We start from the raw sequence: 25756 nt of genomic DNA on the forward strand, positions 1-25756 counted from the left end.
ATTCCTTAATTTAGAATTTTTACTTTTATTCATTTTAATTTAAAATTTGCATTCATCTATAGCTTTTATTTTTCTTTTCTAGTTATTGTTTTACTATAGAAAAAAGTCTAAACATTATATTATTTATAATATTTTATGATATATACCTACAAACTGTTTAAAAAAAAAAAAGAGAGATTTTATTCTAATAATAATGTATTGAAGCCATTTAAATTTTTTTTAAACTGCATCAAATTTTTTTCTCTCTCTATGCTTTTTATATTTCAATGTTATTTTATATTTTTATTTTATATTACTGGAATGCAATTAATAATGAATAATTATATTTTTTAGGTTTTCACATTATTTATTTTCAACATTCATATCAAGAATTTTAGGAGTTAGGTAAATAAAACTGAACTAATCAAAACGAACCAAAACCACCTTAGGACCAGAAGACCAATTCAAGATCGGTTTCCCCTCGATTGGAACCAGAACTATATCGATTTCAATTCTAACTCGTAAATGATAATTTATTTTAATTAATTTTTTATTTTTAAATATTAGTTAGAACTAGCCGGTTCCATTGCCACAATATCTATTTTTATATATACAAGAATAGCTATTATATTTATATTTGATATACAAATTACTATTAATGGAAATATTTAATATATATGCTCTATTAATTATTTATTTTATATTAAAAATTAAAATTGACTAATACAATTATTATATAAGATATAATAAGTTTAACCATAATATGTGAATATAAATTAATTTATAAATATAAAATATAAAATTTACTAAAAGATATATAATTAAATTTTACACTTTACACAAATATTAAATTTATTTATAAATACTGTAAAATTCGTCATTCAAAAGGAGGCTTTAGATAAAGTAGGCTGCAACAAATAAAGAAAAAATAAATAAATTTTTATTTGAATATAGTAAATATTTTTATTTATATATTAAATTTATAAATAATTGATTCATATTTATATTTTATTATAAAATATTTATATATATATAATATCTGTATTAAAAAAAATTAGAAAAAAGAAAGAAAAAGACAAGATAAACTCGTATACACAATAACTCAAGCAAGCAAAGAGAAATCGAACACATGTTCACTTTTGTCTTTGAATAGATGTACTCTAAACCTTCGCTCTCTTTGTGTGCGTGCGTCGTCTACATCCATTTATTAAAATCTTATTTGACATTACATTGGGCAAAATACTTTTTCTGATTTTTAAAAATAAATGGACAAATTAATTTTATTAGAAAAATATATTTGACAAATAAATATAAAATCTCAAGCTTATTATTTTTTAATATTTAACCCCAATTTCAATCAAATCTCAAATAATAAATTTTTAATCTTAATTCGATAACACATACGCTCTTTATAAAAAATAAATTACAAATTTTGATTTTGATAATAATTTAATTAATTAAAATTATTATGAATGAATAAATTTATGATACATAATAGTTAATAATTTTACTTTTAATTTTAATAAGTGAAAATTATTAAAATATGCCGCCTCTCTATTCTTTTTATTTTTATTTTTATTTTTTGGACTATCAGTGGTCCCTTTTTCTTTTATTTATACTATTATATTTTAATCAATTAATACAGACTTTTCAAATCTATTTATTTTTCTTCTTTATTATTATTATTAAGATTTTTTAGTTTCTCTTTTTCTGGATTTTTTTATCTTTTTTATTATAGAGATTTTAATTCTCTTTATACAGCTGTTAATTTTTCTTATACATCAATTAAAAAGTGATTTAATTTATTTTTATTTCACTTATAGAAAATAATAACGAATTTAAATTCGAGTCTTCTCATATTAACATTATCATACATACTGTTGATAATTGAGCGGCTAAAGGAATCGACAGTCAAAAAAATTAAACTAATTAAGAAATAGTGTGATATTGCAATTAAATATGGCAATATGATATTTGCTCACGAGACAAAAGGGTTGCTAGAAGATAATGTAAAGTAATACTAGCTTTGTTTATTTTATTTCTTTGTTTATTTTCTCTTTTAAAAAAAAGCCACCTTAACTGGTTTTAGAATTTATTTGGCATTTGTGTTTATCCATTTTATTATTATTATTATTATTATTAATTATCAAAAAAATTTAACACTACATTTTAATATTAACTTCAACTTTAATTTTTAGATAAAATTATTTGCCATATTTACTAACGTGATGTAAATTTTAGCGATAACGGAAAAAAATCGAATCAACATTATAGTTTTTACTCATCTAATATTAAAATATCATCGTTAAAAGTACATAAATTTAATTTTTTTTTAAATTTTATTAATTTTATGTGCTTGAACGGTAACATTTTAATAAATGGAAGTGTTGATTCAATTTTTTTTTATGGGTAAAAAATTCATATTATATTAATAAATTTAATTAATAATTTCATCAGATACTAAAACTGAAATCTACGTCGAAATATAAAACTAAAATCTTAAAAATTTAGAAATTACATGCTTACATTTAATAACAAATACAAAATACAATGTCTATTTTGGCAATTAGGTCTTTTATTACTATTAGTATAGTTATTGCTACGTACTGATTGCATTAAAAATAAGTAAGCTTTTATATAGGAGTACTGTACAGGGGGACATGTCCTCTCTCTTCGACTGTTCCCAATTCCTTTGTTTATTTCCCATTCTGAAGAATGGTACCAAAGAAATTTATCAAAGCTTAAAAAAAGAATATTTCGACTTAATTAATGTAATTTCTTTTATTTAATTTTAAATTTAAAAAATAGTATTTTAATAATTCTTTTTTATTAAAAGAAAATTGATATTTTTTTTTTTCAAAAAACTGGATATGCCAAAAAAACATTTTTGAGATGTTTTTAATATATTATGAAACAATAAAAATAAGTAATTTTCTGAGATATGAGCAAACCATAATGAAGAATAAAGGGGATTAGGGAAAAATATATAAGCAATGAAAATTATTAAATTTTTGAGTGTATTTTCATCTTTGTTCTTTTTTTTTTTGTAATTTAATAAAAAATTAAATTTATCATGTAAAACACTATATACTTTTGTACTCTGAAAATTAGGGTGACATGACAAAAAGCTTTCAATCATAGGGCCCTGGTAGGTGTGGATGACATCCCCAATTGGGTTGGTGGGTGAATATGAATTCTGGGAAGGAACTGTAGACAGGCAAAAATATGTTGTAAATACAAATTGGGCAAGAACAAAAAAAAAAAAAAAAAAAAAGCAAAGCCAAAAAATAAAATAAAATAAAATATAATATAGCTATATATGATTCAAAATTAAGCCAAGATTAATACAATTAGATGTTGATGATTCCTAAAATCCCTAAATCAATTATTCACATCATCCTTCCCTCCTAATAAACTACTATTTCCCTCTTTAGATAATTAATTTACATAATTTGCATCTTTTTGTTATGGAAACTCACAATTTGAATGTTAATTAATGATTCTCCTAAGAATTTGAGGGGTATTTTTAATTCTAGGTCTAGTCTTGGTTTCGGTTTATATAAATAAGGGTTCGTTTTGTTTATTTTTCATTTTTCAATTGCAATTCACAAATTGTTTGAGAAAAATCCTCAAGAAAAAAGATAAAGAAAAAGAAACATAATGGCTTCTGGGTTCTGGACAGAAGTCTGTTCAAGCATTCAAGCCATCCATAGAAAGAGGTATTTTATTTAGTAATGAATTGTAGTTATTTTTTTTAATTACATTTTTTAAAGTTATTCTTTTTTTTTTTTTTCAATTAATTGAAGTCCTTTGTTTAATTATGAAGAAAATAATTATGTTATATTGTTTAATGTTGTTGCTTTTTTTTTTTTTTCTGTATTTGTTTTGTCACTTTGTCAAATGCTTTTTCCTTCTTTTCTCTTCTGTTTCAGCTTTGTTCAATTGGTTGGATGGCAGTAGAAAGAACAAATAGTATATTTCATGGAAATTTTCTTCTGATTGTTAATGGACCCTTTAATTTTATGTTTCCAAAAGCATGATGAAATCGATTAACATAACATAGGAGAAGCCCCATACACCTTATTTACTCTAGATTATACCAACTATTAAATAAAGAAATATGTACCAAAAAATTGAAATATAGTTAAAATTTTATAATATTTTATATATATCACTTATCCAATAATTAAACTGTAATATATGACGAAAGTGACAATAAAAAAAACCAATAACTGAAAAATCCAAGTCAAGAATACATCATCATATTCCTAGGGTTAGAATACCCCTTACTGAATTTTTTCACATATTTATTTCCCATATGTAATATTACTAAATTCAATTTGATTCTTATAGTAGAAACAATCTTTCACCAAACTGTTTTCCACTTATAATCTTATTATAAATGGAATAGTATATATAAACTGAATCTGAAAAAGAGTTAACAAAGCCTTTTTATTAAAATCCCATCAAAATATTATGATGTTGTCTATCTTGCTATCTATATGCAAAACATAGTATTGCATTTATATGTGTATATTTAAAACATGTTCTGAGTTTTCTTTTGACAAGCTACTTCTAGTATTATATAAAAGTAGGAATATGCAAAGACAACATAAAAGAAACCCAAAACAGAGTTCAAAAAATCAATGTGGATTACTATATTTATAAAATTGAGCTAACAAAAAAAAAAACTATCAATTTAGATCCAATAAATGAGATTTCATACTTTTAGATCCTTCCAGACTAGATAATGAGCATAAACTTATTCATTTCTTTAATCTCATCATATGTGCACTTCAGAATTTTGAATATTTGGTGACCATAAAAAAATAAAATTCAATATAATTAGCATTTGAATCTAGTGTTCTAATTTTTTTTGATAAAGTGAGATTATTATTATTATTATTTTTTAAATTCTTGCCTAGACTTATGTATCTCTCTATTTATATACTAAACTGAGAAATAATTGAATATGTGTCCGAATTCTGATTACAAACTTTAGTGGATAAAAAAATTATTGATATCTAATAAGTTAGAATTTTATCTAATTAAATTTTACTTCATATTAGTAATAATTCATGGATTAATAACCGATATATACAATAGGGTCTAAATTTCCCACTATGTGCCTTCTATGGTGAATTTTTTTCTTTTCTCATAAGCATTCTAAATGTTAATTTTTAGCCTTTATTTTAAAATGTGATACAATATGTTAGGCTCCAAGATTTGATATAAAAAATAATTCCATTCTTCCTAATTTTACGTATTGTCACATGAGTATCCCTTTTGTGCTTTCATTTTTAAAAATACACTTGAGTGGGTGAGGGAATGTGGGTAGAGAGAGACGGGAGAGCTACTATCCATAAATAAATAACAATCACCGTAAGGTATTCTTTAAAAACTAATATGATTAGTATTTTTATTTAATTATAAAAATGTATTATTTTCATAATAATTATAAGAGAATGACCGCATTTGCTACGGATTCTAAATGATTTTCTTTTTAATGAAAAGTTGAGAGATGGAAAGAAAAAGAAAAAACAAGAAAAGGGAAGAAAAGAAACGGGTGAAAGTGTTAGATGAGAGTTTCGAAACGTTTTCCGAAGAATGCGGCTACATGCCGCCTCTTTACTTTGGCATCACTTGTTTGTTTTTGAAAGATATGACCTTTTCTTTTTTATTTGGTTGGGTTTGGGTTAAAGTGTTTTTTTAAACTCACAAGAAGGCAAAAGAGAACAAACCTTTTAATGCTAAAATAAACATTAAAAACAGTTGCATAAATTTGACCCTCCATTTTTTTGTTCTTAATTTCATAAATAAATCTAACCCTTCTTTTTAAATAAAAAAATTACATTTAATTAATTAATTAATTAATTATTCTCCATTTTAACTTAGTTTAAAACTCTCTATCTCTCTCTATATTCTCTATGTTATTTGCTTGTTGCGTATGGAGATTAGCTGTTTTGTATGAAAAGTCAGCGACTCTTTCTTTCTTTCTCTCTCTGTTTCTTTCTTTCTTTGTTCAAAACTCAGAACCCATTTCTCTCTCTGTCTTTCTCTATTCCTTTTGTTTGTTACTGAAACGAAGAAGAAGAACAAGAACAAGAAACGCCCAGTAGTTGTAACCTTGCAGTGAGAAAATCCCTGTTTTTGTTTTGTTTTGTTTTATATGCTTCTTCTCTCTTTTCTTTATTCATCATTCTTTGCTTCCTATCTTAGCTAATAACTCAAAACCACAAAAGACCCATCTTCTCAAAACATCAATATCCCTTAAGGATAGCAAGAAATTAAAGAAAAAGAAAAACCTTATCTTTTTAAAAAAAAATTTGCATGCCTTTATTGGGTGCAAGAAAGTACACAGATAACACCAAATTCTCTCCTTCTTACTCTATCTCTCTCTCTCTCTCTCCCTTTTCTTACCTATATAGGTATACATGTATTTGGTGTCTAGATATGGATTGATTCTGGTGTATTAGTATAATATGTGCAGCTTCTTTGGCTTGGAAATGGACAACTACCAAGGTGATTTAACAGATATACTTAGAGCAAGCGGTACCAGCACTGGCGGCGCTTTAGGCCAATCGGATGGACCTGCTGCAGCTCTTTCAAACTGGGAATTCAATTGTGACCCGCTCGGTAATCTTTCTTCAGCTTCGGCTTTGGAAGATAACAGCAGCAGCAGCAGAGATAATGATAATAACAACAACAATAATAATAATGTTTTTGGTGATCCTTTTATTAACATGAGAGATCCACTTCTTCATGAGCTCAATAACGTTGTTGCCTCCGGCTGTTCAGCCTATTTTTGCAGCACAAATTCTACAGATCATTTGCTTAGTACTACTGCTGGTACTAGTATTGATGATGCTTGTAATTTTCCTGGTGCAAATAGTAGAAGCAGTCATCATCATCATAAAGTTTTTGAAGAGGAGATAAACAATAATAACAATAGCAATAATAGTCCTTGCAATATATTTTCAAGGATTCAGATCTCCCAGAATAATTCAGCTGCTAAGTTGCCTGTTTCTCCATGCGATTCTCCGGTGATAGCTGCTGCTGTTTCTCCCAGGGGTTTCAAGGCTTCTCCTATGGTTTCAATTGATATGATTAACACTAATACTTCAAAAAATTGCTTGATTGATAACACTGGACAGATGCAGATCTCTTCTCCGCGGAATCTGGGCATCAAGAGAAGGTGAGAGTATTGTTTAATTTAATCTTTCCTCACTTGTTTCTATGAATTTAATATATATATATATATTTATATTACTCAATTATGATCTTAATGCAACTCTACTTTATTTATCTATTGAGTGCTTTTATGTAGTTTATTTTCTATTTAAATGAACAAGATGATGATGGTGATATTAAAGAAGATCAATGGATTTTTTGAAACTTGAATTTTCTACAAAAGAATGGTCTGAGGAATTAGGGTTTGGCATTCAATATGTGTGATGATTCTCAAGATTGATTGTCTTGTTCTTAGGTGTGTGTATATATCATATCAGGTGAGATTGTTCACTGTTTACATTACATGCTAAATTTACATAAAATCTTGATGGGTTCTGATAAAAAACCTGAAAAGGTATCATCTATATAACTGTTGTCTTTATGTTACTCACATAGCTTAGCTTTCATGTACTTATCTCAAACTCCTAATTATTTATTTATTTATTTATTTTACTTCTTTCTCTTTCTCTCCCCCCAACACGCACCTGACCTAAATGAAATAACTGTTCTTTGATTAGCACTTGTCTTTAGAATATATCACATCCCTTTCATCCTGACAAATAAGCCAAATTAAGGTTTTCTTGTTCAAGAATGGACTAATCATCATTGTCATTGCTAGCTTAATCAGTGTATTCTCAAATTTGATGAAATTTTGATATTCATCATCGTTGTCATCTCAAATTCTTTTTCTTTGGTCTTGGATAATGTGGAAAAGGCAAGAAATAAACAAAATTTGGTATTTGTTCCATTCAGAAAGAGTCAAGCAAAGAAGGTGGTTTGCATACCAGCACCAGCAGCTGCAAACAGTAGGCCAAGTGGAGAAGTAGTTCCTTCTGATCTGTGGGCATGGAGAAAGTATGGTCAGAAGCCTATCAAGGGTTCTCCATATCCAAGGTAAGTGATGATAGAAAAATTTGTATTGTCATTCTAGTTTAATAACTATAAAAAGTTCCTAAGACAAAGAACAAAAGCTGAATTCCTCCATTCCATTTCCTTTCCTCTGACATATATTATTCCATTGAAAAAATAAAAAGAAACATTTCTTGCTTCTTTTCTTTTTAGATCTTTTACTATAGGAATTGCCATTATTTTCCTGTTTGAGCATGAAATACAACAATTTATATACATGTCTTCAAACAATGTCCTGTAGAGTGTGCTTCTGGACCAACTAAAATTTCCCTAGAAACTCAATTCAAACAAATTCTTTCATCAAATACTGATCGATTAGTAATATCTTTAGAAATCAGTGGAGGGTATTTCAATTTCATTTGTTAATTTTCTTTTTTGATAAAAACTCTAGGAGAGTTTCCCAACCATTGTGCAGAATTTGCATGAGTGAATAGATGCTGACATTTCCTGTATTTGTAATGGTTTATTTCCCTTTCTATTGTCATTTTGACTGTTGAACTCGGACTTGAATAAGTGAATAACTACCTAAAAATGGCGATAAATTCAGTGATCATTATAACTAACTAAATAACTAACTCATGTCTCTATATATAACATATTCCAGAGGGTACTATAGATGCAGTAGCTCAAAGGGTTGCTCAGCAAGAAAACAAGTGGAGCGTAGCCGAACTGATCCTAACATGCTAGTCATTACTTACACTTCTGAGCACAACCATCCATGGCCAACTCAAAGGAATGCTCTTGCTGGCTCAACAAGGTCACAGCCACCAAAGAACAATGCTGGTTCTTCGAAGAGCTCACCGACCTCTCATCCTCAAAAGACAACATTAAATACAAAAGAACAAAAGGAAAGCAGCAATGATACATTTTCTCCTAGTAACATGGTTGCAGCTGCCAGTGCATCAGTAAAAGAGGAGATTGAGGATATTCATGAGAAGCATATAATGGAGATGGAGGATGCCGATCAGTTCAGTAGTGATGGCTTTCCTCAGAGTAGTAGTTACAGGCCTACAATGCCAGATTCTAGTCAATCTGAAGATTTCTTTGCTGATTTGGGAGAGATAGAAGCAGACCCTCTTGATCTTTTGTTTAGTCAAGGGGGATTCAGCGGAGATCATGAGCAGAAAGGAAGCAAGGGTTTGGATCCATTTGGTCTTTTTGATTGGTCAGAAGACACCAACAACATCTCATTTGAAGAAGCCAAGAGGGATTTATAACAAGACCTCCTTTCAACTGAAAATAGACTGTTTGAAGAAAACAAGTATGTAGTTATATCGTGGTACAATCTATCTGCTAAAAAACCCTTGTCTTTTTGGCTGTGAATTTCATGTGGAGAGGATGAAGAGGAAGAGATGAGGAAGGTTTTTCTTCTTCCTTCTACTTTCATTTAAATTTTTTCTTTTTCTTGTTATTTACCAGAACAGTCAGGGAAGTTTAGGGAAAAAGTTAAAGAGTAAAAAAAAGACGAGAAGAGAGAGAGAGAGAGAGAGAGAGAGAGAGAGAGAGAGAGAGAGACAGTGCTGGTTGATTGGGAGCAGAAGCAATGGAGTCCCACATTCCTTTTGGAATATTGGTGGATGGGACAGAAAGCTGAGGAACAGAAGGTTTGAACAGTTAAAACAAGTACATCCATCAGACATGACTGGAAAGCTCAGCAAAGGATAGATTGATACAAGGATGAAAGAAAGATGGGACTTGCCCTTCTCTCTCTTTCATCTTTTCTTTTCAAGTGGGATTAATTATTCAATCCTTCACTCTCCTTTGATCATGTGGGCATTCTTTAAAGAAACAAACAAACAAACACCATATATTTTTTTTCTTCTTCCTTTTGTTCTTTTCTCCTCTTAATATTATTTTGTATCGCTGTGATGATGGGAAATAAAAATGGAGAGGTGAAAAAGAAGGAGAAGAAGATGATGACAAAGAGTAAAATAAATAAATGATTTAAAAAATGCTTGACTTTTCCTTATCAGTCTTTCTCTAGGAATGTGTAAAGAGAGATCTATTACAGGCTTTGGGTTCCTCAGCTTTCTGTTTTTCTTTTATTATCCACCTAAACTTTCTATATTGTGCTTGTTATTTTCAGTTTATTTTACTTCAAGTGTTAGTTATTAAAAAGAAAATTGGGTCTCTTTCTATTTTACTTCAGTTTTTGTTATCATCTACTGCCAGATTGTTATATATATATATATATATATATATATATATATATATAAACAGAAGAGAAAACCAGCAAAAAACGAGGTTGCCAATTCCATCATGTGCATCTGTGGGATAGTGGCTACTACTGCCTGCCTTCTGGCGATCATATGCATGTTTACTACTATTTTAACATTTGTACGTACCCCTTTTTTTTTTTCTTTTACTTACCCTTTTCTATTTACCCTTTCTGTAAGTAACTTCCTACCTCCATTACTTTTATATCTTAATCTTAAGCTAGCTCCTGATTCTTACAGGTTTAGGTTTAGGGTTCCTCAAGCACCGCCATCTTTACATATTTGCCTAAAGAAATAATTGACTTCCAAAATATTTATGGGTTCTTGGGGACTTGTATTCAGTTGATGTTCTTCATGATCGCTAGATTATATATGTCTTGTATAACCCATTTTATCATCAGGAACTTTTTGTGTTATATTTCATTCTAACATAACTTCTCTTGAGTTTCTTTTATATGAACTCTTGAATTTTTTTTGAAATAAAAGAAATAATGCAATATTGCATTTGTTTTCATATGCTATAATTAAAAATAGAAAATTCTTCCTTAGAACTGGTGTTAAATATATATTAATCATTCAATACTAAAGTCCAAATTGGTAAGAATTTTTTGTAAAAAGATTAGCTTTAACAATAATACTTATGATTTAATTAAAATATTTATGACTATTGACAATACGGTTCAAATGAGATTGAGAGTCCTCCATTTTTTTAGTACCACTTGCCTCAAATTCACTCAAGAACTTGGATTAAGAACTAAAATATCTAAAACAGACAAGTTAAATGTTGTTACTATTGTTGTTATATAAGGTGAATAAAAATACAAAAGAAAAAGGAACACCTTTACGGACATACAAATGAAATAATAGTAACATTGCTTTTAATTCAGATTCTACAACATAAATTTATTTTATATCTAATGGAACTCAGTTGTAAATAGATTTTTTTATTTATTTAGTATGATATGTAAAACATTTATCTAAAAATTAATTTAGAATTGAAGAGACAAGCGAGAGAAAGAAGGAAGAGATGAATAAAAGGAAAAAAGAGAGGAATTGAGAGAGAAAAGAAATTGAATTAGGATTAATTTTGTATGGTAAAAAAAATAATCTTATAAGGTTGATATTTATATAGAAATTCTATAAAATATAATGAAATTTATTTTCGCTATATCTAATTTTTTTTAAAAAATCAATGGAATAAAATATGAAATAATTTTCATTTATACACAAACACATAAATTATGAATGTAAAAATAAATCCATAAAAAATGATAGAATCTATTTATACTAATCACTACGTAATTAAATGTGACATAAAATTAAAAACTAAATTATTTTTTACAATTACATCTAATGTATATAAAATTATAAAATAAAAGAGAAGGTAAATGAAAAAATAAAATAGGAAATTAGAGATCATTTAAGAACAATAAGATATAAAAACTATAATACCAAAAACTAAAATAAAAATTCGGAAATGATATGATTTTCTAAAGTGTTATATTTCTATCACTTTAACAGAATTTGAGGTATTAAAAAAGCATTTAATGCTGAGAGTTTTTTTTAAAATATTTGTTTCTTTAATATTTAATAATTATAAAAAACACAAAAATTCAAAAAAAGCATAAAAAGAATAGAAACAAAACTAATTCTAATCATATTTAACTGCTAAAACTTTCTCAAAGAAGAGAGAAATATTTCATACATTCCTCTTATACAATTTGAAATTAATTAAAATCTAATTTAAAATATAAAAAATTTAAATTATTACACATAATATATAAACTCAAATACACAATATATATCATATTCTAATATTTCATTAAAAAAATTTAAGCTATTAAAAAAATTCTAGTAATATTTTTATTTTTCTAAATCGTCACGTTCATTTGTACGGTATTTTAAATACGGATATTTGTAAATTTAAATTCTAATTAATTTTATATCTTTTAATTATAAAAAAATCTTTAATATTATATTAAAAACTATTTCACCTATATTATAAACTTATTAAATAATGTGTTAAAAAAATAGCTTATATCAAAGAAATCTCATGAACTCTTAAAAGTTTTTTTTTTTTTTTTAAATACTGATTGAGTGCAGAAAGAAGTAGTAAATCTTGCTTCCAACACGTGCCTCCCCCAGGCTGGCTATGTATGTTACATTGGAAACTTTTTTATGCCTCTCTTAGTTATGGAAGCAACTTTTTTGTGCCCAATTTATTACCAAATAGTGGCACTAAGTTCTGTCAAATCCATCAGCTTTAATGGAAAATTGTTCATATCCTTTCAAATGAAGTCACTTCAATGGAGAAAACAACAGTCATAAAAGTGTCTAGTAATTGTTCAAAAGGAAAAGAAAAGTTTATAGTAAAATTCTATTATATATATATATATAATTTCTTTTTTGAAATTTTAATAATTTTTGTTTTCTTTATCATTGTTGATTTGATGGGGGTTATAGTCATAATGTAATTGAAGGGAATTTGATGCAATTGGGCCTTATGGGAGTGACTGTAGTAATGATTTTGAAAAGAAAGAAAATGGAGTTAATTGATGACATGCATAAAAAGTTTTCATGGCTCCATTTATATTGTTCTTTTTGAAAAACCTTTGGTGATAAATCCTTAGCATGCCTTTGATCTTTCTTATCATACACAAATCCTCACAAAAGATAGAGAAGAAAAAGAAGAAGGACACATGCATATGATAAATCATTTTGATGCTTCTTTAATCTCATGTGTTTTGGTCAAATTTATTAATCATAAATGTAATATTGTCTCACATCATTAGCAAAGAAAAGAAAATCCTCCTTTTTAGCTTATCAACATAATATTTCAGGTGCTGCTGTTGAATATTTTTTTTTAAAAATTATTATTGTGTAATGAAAAAATATTTAATATATTAATTCCTTTATTTTTATAAAAAGATATTGACATTTTTCTTAAATCTTTAAAATTCAAAAATAAAAGAATCTTTTGGTTGGAATTTATAATTTTTGTATTTATTGACTAAGAAAAATAAAAAATAAAACCCTATTGCCGCTCTTTAGATCAAAATAAAATTTTAGTTCAATAATTATACTTTTTAATCAATCAAAGCGGTTTTTTTTTCTAGTTGAATTCAAAATTGATCGAACTATATAATCATCGACTACTACTATTGGTAAACGACCTAAAGCAATTTGATTATAATTAAATTCGTGACGATCATAAGTGGAAAGTTCATATTCTTCAGTCATTGATAAACAATTTGTTGGATACTACTCAATACGGTTGCTTAATTACAGTGTTGATTTCAGAATCTGTATATTTTAATACTTATAATTAGTTCTTTTCTCTTATCTTAAATATTTATTCATTTTAATATTGTTTCGTATTGTTTTCATTTTAATACGATATCAATTCTTTCCTATTTATATTAATTTCATCTATAACTAATTTTGTAAGATTTTAAAAATTTATAGAATAGTAGAATAAATTATAAAAAAATCTATAAAAAGACAATTTAGTTTCATTTAACTATTTTTTCTATAATTATTTCTCAAGCCAAATAAATTTTAAAAAACATCAATTAACAAAAAATGAATTAATTTATCACTTACTACATTCTTGAATCTCAATTATTAAAATAAAAAAATATGAAGTTTACTAAAAGGAGAGGGAAAACGAACAATGAGAAAACGAGCCGCTCTCTTCTTTTCAATTAGCATTCGATTTCTTAAGAAGTATTTAAGAAATATGCATTATATAAATACAAATACTAGAGAATACACATTTAAAATACTCGAAAAAAATAATTAAATATCAATATTACGAAAAGATATATAATTAAATATTCAATTCTGAATAATCTTATTGAATAATTTTATTTAAGAAAAAAATGAGATACTAGTCAATATCAATTAAAAGTCTTGCAATAAAATGTTTAAAACCATACTACCATTTTATTATTTATAAAATGATGCAATGGAATTTGGTTATAGTGGGCAAAACAAATAGGATTTGGCACTATCCATAGGTAATTGTTCTTGTCAAGATTTTCTTGATCATTTTGCAGTACAACAACCGTCCAAAGTTGTTGATATATATATATATATAATTTCCATTTCTTCTAATATATATATATATATATATATATATATTTTCATTTAACCCTATATGCTGTCTATATATATTATTAGGTAGTGACTAGTGGGACCAGTTAGTATATGGCAGGTTGTATCCAATCCACCTCTATCATTAGTGTGTTTTGGCCATAATTTTGATTTCCATTCACACCATAACAAATGAAATTGATAGGCATTCTTAAGACTAATAATGCCCCCTTTATTTGAACCCTAAAGCAAAATAATATCATTATTGCCACTATATTTATCTTTCTATTTTAGCCTAATTTTTTTAGGTAAATAGATGCCAGATACTCCGACTTTTGATTATTTTCATGAATCTACCCTCACATTTAAAATTTATCAAATTGATCCACCATCTTTATATTTTTTTAACATTTGCAGACATATATACAAGATGTATACTTATAGTTTTCAATTATTAACTAACATTTTAGTCTGTTGATAAGATAATACTATTTTGGAGTTCAAACATCACTAATCTCAAAATAGAAATAAAAATAATTCTATCCCCAAGTATGTGCTTTGCTTATGTAGGACTTCACTCATTGCATGCATTCAATATAGTTGTGTTTATGGGTTGGTACCCCTTGTAAAATGAAAAAGAAAAAGAAAAAACAAGAACCACTTTCAATGGATTTTAGATTATCATCCATCAAGCGTTCTTAATTAAGGTTAATTTGACATAAAGTTTGATAAGAAGTGTACTTGGGTTCACTTCTTTTTCTTTAGCATGCTTTGTACTTTGATATAGAATGAAGCCAAATAGATAATTATGAAATTAGCTACATATGAATCATTAGGTTTTTCTTTTCCTTGGATTCAAAATCCAAATGGGTGTTATTATAGGTTTATGTGGCTTATAATTGTGTTGCTAATTTAAATGCAAGTTCAAATTTAAAATCAAATCTTGGCAGCCCCTAAGTTTTGAATGTATTAGAAAAATACATTTTCTTTTCGTGCTAAAGAAAGATTTCAGCTTTGACTCATAACAAGAGGCAAAATCAATTTTTTCAAAGAAAAAAGAGGCAAAAAGAAAAGGAAAAGTAAACAAAATGAAAATATGATGAAGAACTAGAAAATTATAAAAGAAAAAGTAAAAAAGAAGAGGCATCTTTTTCTTGAGTATTAGATTCATTGATATAGACCTAAGATTTTGTTACAGTACCCATTAAATGATCTATTGTCAAGTCTTATTGCAACGTAAATAAATATTATCACACCAATGTCAAATCACTTTTGATTCTTTTTAATAGAAATTAGTTAATTTTGTTATTGGATTTTCTTTTTTCAGCATACTAAAGAAGAAATCTTTTTTTTTCTTACTCGCAACAGTCTTCAGCCGTCAAGGGAGAGCTGCTCGAGAGGAGGAAGTTTCCTTCTCTGTTGCCGCCACTAAATCACCTCGTTGCCGTCGTTCTCTGGCCAATCCGACATCGGAATCTCACCCCCTACCGTCGAAAACCCTCAAGTCAACTCTTCCGTACCATTTTTTCTCGCTACAAGCTGGAAGTGACGCCTCACTAGAGCAACACCATGTTTGCCTCGATCTAGCGGTTTCCAGCAAAGGCAAGGCAATGATTTTTGGTGTTTTTGGTTTCAGCGCATCTCAAGCTTTCCATAGGCGCTTCCAGATTCGAATTCCGACACCATTGACGATACCAACTTTCAAACTCCGATATTTTTTAAACTAGCAGAATTTCAGATTTGCAGCTCGGCATAATTTTCTTGGACCCAAAAATTATTCAAAAATTATTAGAAGATATTTGATGCATTAATTGTTGATTATAAACATATAATTAATTTAATTTAATTAATTAGTAGTTTGATTATAGAAATACTGTGGATTAATTATAATGGTTATTATTATTTGATTTTGTAAATTGAGGTTGCAAGTACCTCAAATGTGAGAAAATTATTTGCTCATTAAATTGTAAAATAATATTTATTGCCGAACTGTTGTGTTGCGGAGTTGAGAAAATAATACAGTCAAGGGTGACTCTACTCTTATTAAATAATTGAAGAATATTAGAAGTGTTTTTTTAGTAGGTTCTGAACTCATTTTTCAAGGGGTAAATATCCGTTTTTTAGAGGAGGTTCTGCTAAATTTTCGGTAGAATTTTCCAATCGAAATTCTCAGACAATCAATTCTAGGAGTTTAGGTATAAGATTATTTACTAAATATTTTTTTTTTTTTTATTGATTGCATGATTGCCACTATATTTATCTTTCTATGTTAGCATAATCTTTTAACATTTGCAGACATATATACAAGATGTATACTTATAGTTTTCAATTATTAACTAACACTTTAGTTTGTTGATAAGATAATACTATTTTGGAGTTCAAACATCACTAATCTCAAAATAGAAATAAAAATAATTCTATCCCAAAGTATGTGCTTTGGTTATGTCGGGCTTCACTCATTGCATGCATCCAATATAGTTGTGTTTATGGGCTGTTACCTCCTGTAAAATGAAAAAGAAAAAGAAAAAACAAGAACCACTTTCAATGGATTTTAGATTATCATCCATCAACCATTCTTAATTAAGGTTAATTTGACATAAAGTTTGATAAGAAGTGTACTTGGGTTCACCTCTTTTTCTTTAGCATGCTTTGTACTTTGATATAGAATGAAGCCAAATAGATAATTATGAAATTAGCCACATATGAATCATTAGATTTTTTCTTTTCCTTGGATTCAAAATCCAAATGGGTGTTATTATAGGTAATTATGTGGCTTATAAGTGTGTTCCTAATTTAAAAGCAAGCTCGAATTTAAAATCAAATCTTGGCAGCCCCTAAGTTTTGAATGTATTAGAAAAATACATTTATTTTCGTGCTAAAGAAAGATTTCAGCTTTGACTCATATCAAGAGGCAAAAACAATTTCTTAGCATCCTTTCTCCCGTCCATCGCTCGCCTACCGTGAGCTGCCTTCGACGTTGCCAGCCTGTTGCCGCCACCAAATCACCTCGTTGTCGTCGTTCTCTAGCCAATCTGTCATCAAAATCTCACTCCCCACCGTCGAAAACCCCTAGGTCAACTCTTACCTGCCATTTTTCCTCGTTGAAAGCTGGAAATGACTCCTCATAGGAGCAGCATTATGTTTGCCTCGATCTAACGGTTTCCAGCAAAGGCAAAGTGGTGATTTTGGTTTAAGCATGTCTCAAACTTTGCATAGGTGCTTTCGGTAGGTGCTTTCGGATTTAAATTCTAACACTATTGACAGTACCGATTTTCAAACTCCGGTGTTTTTCGAACAAGCAGAATTTCGGAATTTAAAAATTATTAGAAGATATTTGATACATTAATTGTTTCTTATAAATAAATAAATAAATAATTAATTTAATTAATTAGTAGCTTGATTATAAGTTAAAAAGTTTCAAATTACAAAATTAGAAACCAAAAATTAAAAAACCAACTTCAAGTTTTCATAAAAAAAGAAAAAACTACAAGTAAATCTCGAGAGATTCAATTGGCAACAATTCGAGATTCTTATAATTTTTCTTCATCAACTGCCATTAAAAATTATTCGGCTTTCAAATTGGACCCTCAAAGCCCAAAACTAGTGGTAATCTAGGCGGTGAAAATGAGCCCAATCTTTCTCTTTCCCTCTCTCTCTCTCTCTCTCTCTCTCTCATTTTCAACAGCAAAATCTGTTTTTTCTAACTGTTTTCTCATCTCTTCATTAAAAGAAAAAGAGCTTTAAAAGATACATAAAGCCCTTTGTCCATGGAAACCACCCCATAATTCTCTCTGACTTTCTCTTCTCTTTTTCTTTTTTTCAACATTTTCCCATTTTTTTAAAGAAAAAAGATGAAGCTTTCACTTGTCAGATACGGTGCTTTCTTGTTCACTCCAATGGCTATGAGTTCATCAAGAAGGGCTTTTTCTTCTTCTTCTTATTCTTCTTATGGCTCCATTGCCAACTGGGAAGGTGGGGTCTCGATGGTTCAAGGAGCCTCTAGAGGAATTGGACTTCAATTCGTGAGTTTTTCTTTTCTCCTTTTATTTTTTGGTACTTTTTTTATTATATGTTTCTTTTATCTATTCTATTCTTAGTTTCTTGAATTCTGTCTAGCTTTTAGATTCTTCCATCTTTGTAGCTCATGCAGAAATGGGTTGGTGTTTTTGTCCTGGTTGATGTGTTTCCTCTTTTGTTATTTATTGGCTATCCTTCTTTGTTTTGACATGTAATTACGTAGAGATAATATTTGAAGGAGAATGGTGATTGAACTGATAATTCTTGGATAAGAATAATTGAAGTGTTGAATGAGATTGAAAGTTGTTTAAGCACTACAACATAATGAATGGACTAGAGTTGAAAAGTACGCTAATTTTAATCCTCTTCTATGTCAACTTTTTATATTTTTCATGGAAATCAATTCACGCTTGAGTGTATAGCCAACTAATATACCGCATGATTATTTTTGATTTATTTATTTTTTTCATGTAATAAAGCTCATTATCTTGTATTGAACTGCAGTTAAATTGAATTCGCTTTTTTCATAAATCTTAGTGAAAATATTATGTTGCTAAGGTTATAAAGAAAATCTACCAAATCTCTGTGCTAAATTTCTTACTTGATCTCACATTTAAGAATGGCAAGGATCTCTTTCTGATTTCACATTTAAGTATTCTTATTCTTCTTGCACATTCTCTTTTGTTCATCTTTTAGTTGTCATTTTTTATCATATCAACTATGTTGATGAAATTTGTGTCTTCTGCTCCTGCAAATAGTGTTTGATTCTTTAACAGTTTCACCTTATCAATTATTTTATCCTTGCTTCTAGTATTTGTCTCAGTGGCTGTGTTGTTACTTGATAAGCTGTTCTTTTCTTTTTTGGTACATTTTCCTTTTCTCCCTATCTGCTAAATCACATGATGGCCTACATTTTTGGTAGATGCATTTTATTTAATGCTTTGTACCTTTCAGGTTTTCACGAGTCCGTTATTGCATTTACAGAATTAACAATGGTACATTAACTGTATTTGTATTGCAAATTGAGATGACTTTTGTTATCCCCTTGACAAAAAAAGAAAAAAAGAGAAAGGACTTTGGTTAGATTGGTAAATTTTGTGGGATTCCGCCATTATTGAGGTTCATCTTTCACTTTTTGCGTTTAAAAGTCTTTAGTTCTTTTTTTTTCCTTTCTGGGTGAAAAATGTCAACATTTTCCCCAAGTACTCAGGTTGTGTATCAAGTTGCTGTAATCTGATAAGCTAAATATACTTATTGCAGTTCCTAAGCTTGGAGATTCATTCCACTTTGGCCTGAGGCTGAGTTGTGGTTTGCCTATCCTACTGTCGATGATGTCAAATATTACAAGTTATTCTAGGTTGAAATGGCACTATTTGGAATAAGTGAAGTTTAGAAAGCTCTTTCAATGTACAGGAGTCCTTTAGACCTTCAGAGTTCAACAATAATATTAGGATCTTGTCACATTACATCGTTAAAGCTGATCATTTTAGCCCACAGTCAAATTATTGGCTGAAGTACACATGAAAAAGTAGATAAACCCCAAATGCTGAACTTTATCCAGAAATGCTGAACATTCAGTGAAGTACGTAACTTTTGCGTCTAGACTTCGCAAATTTATAGCTATATCTAGTTATAATTCTTACTTGTATTTTGTTTAACTAGGCTGCAAATGTGCCAAACCACTGAGAACTACTCTTATTGTGACTGAATCGAAGTTCACTTAAGCTTGTTTCTTTAAGAATCAAAGCTTGATCCCCAATTTGAAACTTGTTTAGTATACTAGCTGAGTTTAGGCTCATGAATAATAATATTCGACTCATTTAGGTTTTGAGTTACTATGAATTATATGCATAACAGCACTAAAATGAGTCTTTATTTTGTGTGCACGGCCACATGTATATATAGTGATATGTTGCAGCAGTGCAAAGTCACATAAAAATTTATAAGTAAATGTCAAATAAACTCACAAAAGGAAAAAAATGATTTTACATTTTTTAATAACTAACTGTCATTGGGTCCGTGCATCTAGGACTTAGGCTTAAAAACTAATTGTCAATGTTTCAGCAGTGAAATAATGGACTTTCATTGCATGCATGTCTAGATAGAGATATTATGTTTCAAAAATGTGCTTTTTGGGTGCAGTTCTTGAGGCTGGTATAATAGATCCTAAGATCTTGAATGATAAATGTTTTCCTTTAATTGATTGGAGAGATGCCCAAGGAAGATGCAAGCCATAGTCTGGAATGATATATGTATATGCCTACGTGCATGCACACACATGTTTTTTTTCTTTTGTCATTGTTATGCATGTTAAGACAGAGTGCAACTTATTCTGGACAAAGTGGCTTTTTCTTGTATAATTTTGCATTTTGTTGACAAGCAAATACTCAAATGATCTAAGCTCAAGCTAGGCCTGATTTCACTGAACAAGCTGTGCTTGAGCTTGTGTTATTTTGAGTAATGAGCTCAGATCAAGCTTATCTAATTTTCTATGTTGCATGATAAAGGGAGTTGAGCTTACAGTGAGCTTTAGGTTATTGCACATCAAATGAGCTAAGGTCAATTGCTTGCATAGAAGCTCAAACTTCCAAGCTTACTAAAAGTATTGACAAGCCATGTCTGATCTCTTCAAAGCTTGATTCAGCTCATTTGTGGCCCTACATAAAACCTATCTCGGTAACCCTAGCTCTTGTGCTAATTTCTTCCAAGCTACATCATTTTTTGATGGTCAAACAAAGGAACAAAAAGTGGCATTTCTCACTCTTTCTGATCCATTCTTACTATAGTTATCTTAAGGGCATAGACCAATTCACATGCACTACTTCAATGTGTATATCATATGTAGTGGTCAAGGTAAGAGATTGAATATTTCCGAAATATTTCAGAGCCATACATTAAAATATAGATTCCTTGAAGTCATTCAAAATCTCAAATGTGAAATAGTTTTCATTTTCTTTTTTTGTAACTTTCCAAGCTATAATAGGCCCCATTATTGCATTGGAACTCCACTACAATAATTTGGATTGAAGGATTCCCATTGGAAATGAATTATAGAAACCAGTTCTTATATATTTATATTTCATTTCATTTTCTTGCAGTTTATATGACAGCTGCTGGATTAGTGCAAATTAATTGTAAATAATGCTAGTTGGCTTAGGTATAAGTTATCCAAAATGGGTACATTTTGTAGAACTCACCTATTTTCTAAAATTTCATACAATTTCCTACTAATTGAAGGATCAGAGCATCAGACCCCTGTCCGAACATCCTTGTCTGACATTGGATTTCAGGATAAGGTGACGAGTCAAAATGTGGCCATGGAAACCTATTATATCTTTGTCTGTTGGATGTGCTTAACTTGTTATATGATCTTAAGGTGTAGAATTGCTACTTATGTGAGTGAAATTTGAATGGTATACTGCCTGATACAGGTTAAACAACTTTTGGAAAAGGATGAGAAAGGCCATGTCATTGCTACTTGTCGAAATCCTGATGGAGCAACAGGACTTCTTGATTTGAAAAATAAATTTGATGAACGCCTCAACATTCAACAGCTGGACTTAACCATTGAAAGTTCCATAGAGGTTAATGCTTCTTTCTTGGTCTCTACCTCTTTCTTTTTCTCAGAACAGATGAAAATCGTCTTTACTTTTTCCTTTCTAAGTCATCAGAAGAGTTGAGTTGGAGGTTTCGCGTAATACCTAGATGAATTTACTTTAAAATCAGTTAGCTTTCTTGATAATCAAATCGAGGAACTTGGATCCTGCTACCACTTTAGGGTCGTGAATTTTAAATTTTGTTTGTTTCACTAATATCTTCATGGTGATGATAAGATGTGTTAATTATTCTAGTATTTTTCCTTTATTGTGTCCATTGGTTTATTTTAGTTTGTTAACCACCATTATTACCCATGTACTGGCAGCAATAGCCTTTCATAGTTTCAAGTCTTTTGTAGTCCCCTAACATTATGTCAAATTTCAGGCATCTGCAACTGCCATAAGAGAAAAATATGGTTCTTTGAACCTTCTCATTAATGCCTCAGGCATCCTCTCGATACCAAATTTGCTGCAACCAGGTAGGATAATCGTAACACTGCTTCCACAACAAATATTTGAGCCAAGTAGTGGATTTTGATATTTGCAATTTATATATGCAATAGTCAACAAACAGCTGTTCTTTCTATAAACTCCAGGGCAGAGGAATAAAGTTAATTTCTTTGGTTTCCAGTGCAGAAACAACCTTGAACAAAGTAGAGAAATCGTCGTTGATGCTTGCTTATGAGGTCAATGCTGTGGGTCCAATTCTAGTGATCAAGGTACATGGAGATAGCTTTTTGTTGTTAACTTAAATTCATACTCCATTATGGTTTGAGAGTAACCCAGATCCAGAATCATTTTGGGATAGCTGATTTTGTATTAAAAGTAGTAGGCATAAGCAGTGAAATACAAAAGATTTGTTATGCTTCAATTAAAAGTATGTTCCTTGCCACTAAACAAAATGTTGGAAGAAGCTATCTTTTTTTTTTTTTCCGTTTTTCCTCTTTTTGTGAATTGGCCCAGGGGATAAACATGCATAGGTCTTACACTGAAAAGAGCACCTGCACCTGCATCAGTTTTTGTGTGTTAAGTAGAAAGAGATATCTACAAATACAATATTGCATTAATGCAATGAGTAACTTATTGAACTTACTTCACAAGGTTATGCATGCAATGCAGTTTATTCTTTGCCTTCTTTACAGTTTAATGGCTCAAGTAATTATTATACGAAATTTACAGCATATGTGGCCTCTTTTGAAAGCTGGAGGAGGCTCAGGCACCCAAAGGGATGTTGCAGTTGTAGCCAATTTAAGTGCCAGGGTTGGATCCATTGGAGATAATCGCCTAGGTGGCTGGCACTCTTATCGGTCTTCAAAGGCTGCCTTAAATCAGTGTATGATTTGTCACTTGGCTTCCCATATCATTTAGTTATAAGATATACAGCTTCAGTCAACATTTAGTTTAATTCTTTTTTTCTTAATATTAGCCTTATGAGATCGGTTCTTCTGAACATAAGGATGTCTGTCTTTCAGTCTTATTAAAGATTGACATCTGTTAATTTTTCATCTTGGCAAGGAATGCTTTATGTCAACTTCAATCACCTTTTGGATGTAACTTGGCAAACTCTGTCATGATTCACAAGTTAGATGTGAGAATATTCTTGCTCGAGTGTTCCGTTTTGCTCTGTTTGAACTCTTCAATTCAGAGGCCAGAAAATTCCTATAAAAAGGATCCATTGGTGCCTGAAAAGCATCTCTCAGCACTCCTTGCATGCAACAAACCTGATAGTTGGCTCACTTATAGTACCCATGTCTTAAAATACCATTGATGGCAGATATGTAGCCTCATCGCAAATGGAAATTACGTGAAGATAATGAATATATGCTACACACACACACACACACACACACACACATATATATATATATATATATCCACTTTGGTTGGTAACTAGTCCTTTAAATTTCTAGTATATCTTGCATCCATACTGTTTCCACTTTAATGTGATTTCACCTGCATTTTCTTTGTTGTTTGTTAGCTTGGAGTGTGCTGAAATAGTTGGATGCTAAAAAGAATATAAATAGAAGATATTAAGAAATTTCATTGCTAGCCGTTCTGGCTTATGATGACACTTATATCTGCTAATGCTAGCAGTGACGAAAACTGTGTCTGTGGAGCTTGCACGTAAGAGGGATCCGGTTATATGCATTCTTTTGCACCCAGGCACAGTGGACACTGACCTCTCTAGGCCATTTCAGAGGAATGTTCCTGAAGGCAAGCTCTTCACCAAAGAGTTCTCAGTTCAGAAGCTTTTAAACATTATCAACAATGCAAGGAGCCAAGATAATGGAAAGTTCTTCGCTTGGGATGGTCAGGAAATTCCTTGGTAATTGATTATACTTCCTGCTTTTGCTACAAAACATTGTCACAAGTCAATCCATGTAGTTGATCATGGTTGATCCGAAATAATCATATGGCTGCTTGTCTGTTTCTCCACTTCTTCAAAATGCAATTGTATTTAATTCCTTGGAAACCTTATGCTTTTGTATGTATTCAGCTCTGAAATCATGTTGTCTTTTAATTCTTTTCATTTTAGTTCTATTTAATTTCTCAATGATTGTGCTCCTGAATTGGATTAAAGTTGCAAAGATTTATGGAAAAGACAATACCATTGATCCATTATCAGTAAGAAGGAAATGTATATAAAATAAAAAGGTCCACCATCATGAAAACAAGAGAAGTGAATTGGTGCAATAAAAGCCAACTTGAGATGCATGATTATTGAGGTCCAAAGTAGGGTCTAACAAGAACCACATACATTGCCCTATTTTATTTCGTCTCTTCCTAGAACACTACACCTGCCAAACCTCCTTCCCAATCTAGTGAATCCTGCAACATCAAATCAAAATGTAAACTCTGTCCCTACACTTGATCGTAGTTGAAAAAAGAAAAGAAAAACAAGTAATATGATATGTATATATATTTATATATTTATATATACTCACGTTTCACAATTGGTGGCGGTGGAGACAGGGAAGCCAACTTTGATATTGCAAGCAGCAGGAATCTTGCTCAAGAACTGATCTTTAATTCCCAGAGACTTGGAGCTAGCCTTCAAGCACCTGCAAATGGCCTTCTTGTCATCAACAGACTTCACAGTTTGAGCAAGCTGTTGCAGCCCAGTGCAGCATGCCGATGAGGGCTTCGAGTCCTTGCCAGTGGCGAACCCAACACAAGCAGCTGCCTTCATGTCAACTGTGCTGCATGGAACAGCTGCCTCGCTAACATTGGCCAGGCAGAGAAGGAAAGAGAGAAGGAAGAACACAGAGAAGAAGATGTTCTTCATGGTTAGTTTGGATAGTATACAGTAAGCCTCTTGGGGACTGCTACTTAAGCAAACAAGTGTTGGGTTTGGAAAATGGTAGTGTAGGTGATGAGCTTTTATAGGAAAAAAAAAAAGGGGAAGCTGGGGATTACAAATGGATTGAGATTTGAGTTTTCCAAGGAAATTTGATTGAGCTGCAGGGCCTATAAATATATGTATATGTACATATATTTCCTTGGAATTGATGAGTTTTCTGTACAGTGGTCGATCTTTTTCAAAGCAGTTATCTTGATATTGTTGTCTTAACTCATGTAAGTTATTAATTATCATGTTCTGGCAAAGATTTCGACTACACATTTACGTATATGGTTTTACATTGGAAGTGTCACAAGATTAGGAGGAGATTAATTGGTGCATCCAACCTTAGTTATCAGAACATTTGGATGATG

The 25756-nt window shown here is 30.0% G+C and overlaps 3 protein-coding genes across 3 annotated transcripts; 2 read left to right on the forward strand and 1 right to left on the reverse strand.

Annotated features, from left to right (window-relative positions):
* The first annotated feature begins 5927 nt into the window (after window positions 1–5927).
* Window positions 5928–10183, forward strand: LOC8287905 (probable WRKY transcription factor 14). The gene is made up of 3 exons (XM_048372551.1): window positions 5928–7174; window positions 7963–8103; window positions 8723–10183. The coding sequence occupies exons 1-3, from the start codon at window positions 6462–6464 to the stop codon at window positions 9333–9335; spliced, it is 1467 nt and encodes a 488-aa protein (XP_048228508.1). The 5' UTR covers window positions 5928–6461; the 3' UTR covers window positions 9336–10183.
* Window positions 10184–18100: 7917 nt separating this feature from the next.
* LOC8287899 (C-factor) lies at window positions 18101–24581 on the forward strand. The gene is made up of 6 exons (XM_002533721.4): window positions 18101–18451; window positions 21878–22030; window positions 22428–22521; window positions 22679–22761; window positions 23222–23375; window positions 24137–24581. Exons 1-6 carry the CDS (start codon window positions 18281–18283, stop codon window positions 24370–24372), a joined length of 891 nt encoding a protein of 296 aa, XP_002533767.1. The 5' UTR covers window positions 18101–18280; the 3' UTR covers window positions 24373–24581.
* An 80-nt stretch (window positions 24582–24661) lies between these two features.
* LOC8287898 (non-specific lipid-transfer protein D, cotyledon-specific isoform-like) lies at window positions 24662–25415 on the reverse strand. The gene is made up of 2 exons (XM_002533722.4): window positions 24988–25415; window positions 24662–24871 (listed from the first exon to the last, which is right to left on the reverse strand). The coding sequence occupies exons 1-2, from the start codon at window positions 25326–25328 to the stop codon at window positions 24862–24864; spliced, it is 351 nt and encodes a 116-aa protein (XP_002533768.1). The 5' UTR covers window positions 25329–25415; the 3' UTR covers window positions 24662–24861.
* Window positions 25416–25756: the final 341 nt, after the last annotated feature.

The sequence above is a fragment of the Ricinus communis genome, chromosome 4, assembly GCF_019578655.1.
Source record: "Ricinus communis isolate WT05 ecotype wild-type chromosome 4, ASM1957865v1, whole genome shotgun sequence".
NCBI classification, from domain to species: Eukaryota; Viridiplantae; Streptophyta; class Magnoliopsida; order Malpighiales; family Euphorbiaceae; genus Ricinus; species Ricinus communis.

Coding starts and splice junctions, on each gene's coding strand:
- LOC8287905 (XM_048372551.1), top strand. CDS start 6,462: ATGTGCAGCTTCTTTGGCTTGGAAATGGACAACTACCAAGGTGATTTA. Junction 7,175..7,962: donor AATCTGGGCATCAAGAGAAG/GTGAGAGTATTG, acceptor TGTTCCATTCAG/AAAGAGTCAAGCAAAGAAGG. Junction 8,104..8,722: donor AAGGGTTCTCCATATCCAAG/GTAAGTGATGAT, acceptor AACATATTCCAG/AGGGTACTATAGATGCAGTA.
- LOC8287898 (XM_002533722.4), bottom strand. CDS start 25,328: ATGAAGAACATCTTCTTCTCTGTGTTCTTCCTTCTCTCTTTCCTTCTC.
- LOC8287899 (XM_002533721.4), top strand. CDS start 18,281: ATGAAGCTTTCACTTGTCAGATACGGTGCTTTCTTGTTCACTCCAATG. Junction 18,452..21,877: donor GAGGAATTGGACTTCAATTC/GTGAGTTTTTCT, acceptor TGCCTGATACAG/GTTAAACAACTTTTGGAAAA. Junction 22,762..23,221: donor GTCCAATTCTAGTGATCAAG/GTACATGGAGAT, acceptor CGAAATTTACAG/CATATGTGGCCTCTTTTGAA.